The sequence below is a fragment of the Hipposideros armiger genome, unplaced genomic scaffold (genome assembly GCF_001890085.2).
Source record: "Hipposideros armiger isolate ML-2016 unplaced genomic scaffold, ASM189008v1 scaffold_1497, whole genome shotgun sequence".
Taxonomy (NCBI): domain Eukaryota; kingdom Metazoa; phylum Chordata; class Mammalia; order Chiroptera; family Hipposideridae; genus Hipposideros; species Hipposideros armiger.
The window spans coordinates 33,511-36,940 of NW_017732847.1; the positions used below are offsets into that span (position 1 = coordinate 33,511).

Below are 3,430 nucleotides of genomic sequence, written 5' to 3' on the forward strand. Positions count from 1 at the left end.
TGTGCTCCATACTGTGCTGGGAGTATAAGCATGAATAAAATGTAGTTATTGCAGGGCCAGCCGACTGGCGCGTTGGTTAAGAGCTGGCTTGGGATCCCACATTAGGGCCAGTGACGCTGCACCCTCTACAGCTAAGATGGTGAACAACAGCTTGACCTGGAGCTGGGCTGCTGTGAGTCACCGGTGACCGTGTAGGCTGCAGTAAGGCGGCAGTGGACTGCCAAAAGCTACCATCAGTGGCTGGCAGCTGGTGTGAGCAGCCGGTTTGAGTTGCCAAAAGCCGCCATGAGCAGCTGTTCAGTGGCCGGCGACCGATCTCCCTCACCTGGGAAGAGCGCAATGATCACAATACCAACATGGGCCAGTGAAACGACGTCCTCCACAACTAGACTGAAGAACAAAAGGACAGCAACTTGTCTGTTCCCCTTCCCTTATTCCCCAATAAAATCTTAAAAAAAAAAAATGTAGTCACTGCACTTAAAAGAGTTTATAATTCAGTAGTAGAGAAATAAACAGATACTGTAGTTAAGCTCATGAAGATTATTATTTAATGTCCTCATCAACAATGATTATCAATCCTTTTTATCTTTGTCAACCTAAGGAAGAAAAGATAGACTTGTTTAAATGTTTACTTTCTACACTTTTAGGGAGATTTGGCATCTTTACACATTGTTTTTGGCCTTTTATATTTCTTCTGTGAACCACTTGCATTCTTTGCCCACTTTCTAGTGGGGTATTTACCCTTTCTTATTGATTTGTAAACTCTGTTTACATATTAGTAAAATTAACCCTTTGTCTTCTGAACAATAAATATTTTCTCCAAACACGTTGTTTGACTATGTATATGGTATTTTGTGTCACATGTTTTAAAGTATTAAGTAAGTTTTATCTTGTACTTAGTAAGTCCTGTACCATTCTATGATTATAAAAATATTTATATCAGTTTTCTTTTAATATTTTTATGGATTCCCCTTTGAAGTAGAAATCTCTGATATGAAAGGAGAACAAATGAACCTAGCTTTACACCAAGTTTCATAGCCACACAAAGAATTATTTCAAGTGACGTCAAAAAACAGAACTTGACCATACCACCTAAAGACAAAAAGAATGGCAAGGAAATCCAAAATTGAATCCAGTTGTTTTAGTGTCAGTAAAACAATACTGATACCATTATTTTAAAAATATATTGGGCTGTCGGAAAAGTCATAACGCATTTTTGCAACAAAAAACAGAAAAAAATACGCCGTGACTTTTCCGACAACCCAATGCATATATTGGAAGTTAAAGAGAAGAAGTGAGTGTTTTTGTTATTAGGATTCCAGATTCTCAGGGTAAAAGAATATAAATACTCTCTCCAAAAATTTTTATAGTTTATATATTTTTTCAAAGATGTGAAGTAAAAATTCTATATCTTCCATTCAATTGAAAATAGCTGTATGAACTCATGATATATTTTTCTGTTTCCATAAAACTATGTGTTTCCTCATTTGTCCACACAAAAGGCCTAAAAGGAATGACGACCTAGTGACACTGAACATTACTACTTACTACCACCTACACTATGGTCTCTAAACACTATTTCCTAATAAAAGGAGCTAGACTTCCTCCCTCAGGTCTAGTACAGGACATTTACAAAATGAGTCTTAAGTACCTTGTCATACCAGAAAGCAAGAAAGCTCTCAGAATACTAGGATAGTATAAAAAGGCAAATTAACCAAAGGGGCTTTTGTCAAAGATGGGACAATTGGAATATAGAAAATAATGCCTACAGTGGACTAAAACACATAAAACATAGAAAATTCCATGAATTCAAAATGATACTTAAAAAACTAAAAATAAAGCTATAAACATTTGGANCCTGGATATATGGGCAAGTGGTCATACAAATATTTAATACATAATTTGATGATCTATGTTTTTAAGTAATAGTCTGAAGAAAAGTCAGTCTTTACCTGTGGATAATTCCATGTCTATGAAGGTAGTCTAGAGCCAATGCTACTTCAGAAATATATTTCACAGCCATCTCTTCGTCAAAATAACCATATATATGTAGGAGAGACTTGACATCTCCACCAATAAGATATTCCATTACCTATCAAATAGGAACATAAACATTGCAAAATAAAACCAATATGATTACATTAAAATATATATCATTTGAGCATCACAGCTATAAATATTTTAGCATGGTTCTGTACAAAACACATTTTATTGGTACCACTCAGTACCCATTAATACCAGGTTTAGTCGTGTTTGCTATACAGCTTTTTTAATATAAATTAAACTGTTTCGTCTGAACAAAAATTCAGACTTATAGAAAAGGTGTAAGAACAACAGAATGATTTCCCATGTACTCTTCATCTAGATTCACTCATTGTTAGCATTTTGTTACATTTGCTTTCTTCCTTTCCACGTATATAAAATAAATAAATAATACGTTAATTGTTAACACAAATATCTTATATGCATGTATTTTTGTTCAGACTAAACAGCTTAATAAAAAAACTATATGGCAACATTAGCAACTGGTATTAATGTTGAGTTTTAATTTTTTGCTGAGCAATTAAAGAATAAAGTTGAAGAGGCCATGACCTGTTACCATTAAATTCTTCATTATGTATCTTCTAACAAGGACGTTCTCACATAACTATGGCATGATATAATTCAGGGAATTTACACTAACATAATGCTATTCTCTAATGTATAGTCAATATTCAAATTTCTCTGATTATCTCAATGTTGTCCCTGGTACCATCGCTCCTCATCTTCCATGCTCAAGCCAGGATCATGCCCAGGATTGAATTGTCATGTTTCTTTAGGATCCTTTAATGTGAAACAGGTTTTAGCATTTTTTGGGGGAGTATGGGGGACAGTCTTTCATGACATCTGATTATTTCTTCATGATTTGATTCAGGTTATGCATTTTTGGCAGGAATACTACACTAGCAACACTGAGTCCTTGTCAGTGACTCCCACCAGATGAGACACCTAACTAACATCAGTGTGTTCCATTACTCGTGATATTAACTTGGATCACTTCAAGTGGTTACCTCCAAATTTCTCCATTAAAGAACTCCTCCTCCCCCATAATTAATACATAATCTGGGGGAGATACTTTGAAACTATGTAAACAACCTGTTTCCCAACAAACTTTCAATCAATGATTTTAGCATCATGTAACTTCAGATGACTCCATTATTGCTATGCTCTATAATATTATTCATTCTACATGTACTACTCATTATTCTCAACATTTCCTAGTTTTAAGCTATAAAATACTGTCTACTAAGAGCATAATAAAAGAAGGTCATTTCTTTTCTCCTCAGGTTAGCAGTTTCCCTGGTACATAGAGGTTTGTCGATATTTGTTAAAGCGATCAATCACGAAAACACTTCTTGGGGACCGGCTGAGTGGCTTAGTTGGTTAAGAG

The 3,430-nt window shown here is 35.0% G+C and overlaps 1 protein-coding gene across 1 annotated transcript in view; it reads right to left on the reverse strand.

Moving 5' to 3' along the window:
- MASTL (microtubule associated serine/threonine kinase like) overlaps positions 1-3,430 on the reverse strand; it is a 40,056-nt gene that overhangs the window by 26,996 nt on the left and 9,630 nt on the right. Inside the window, exon 3 of the mRNA XM_019634083.1 lies at positions 1,953-2,092. Coding sequence (XP_019489628.1) covers positions 1,953-2,092 — 140 coding nt within the window. The remainder of the gene's footprint in view (positions 1-1,952; positions 2,093-3,430) is intronic.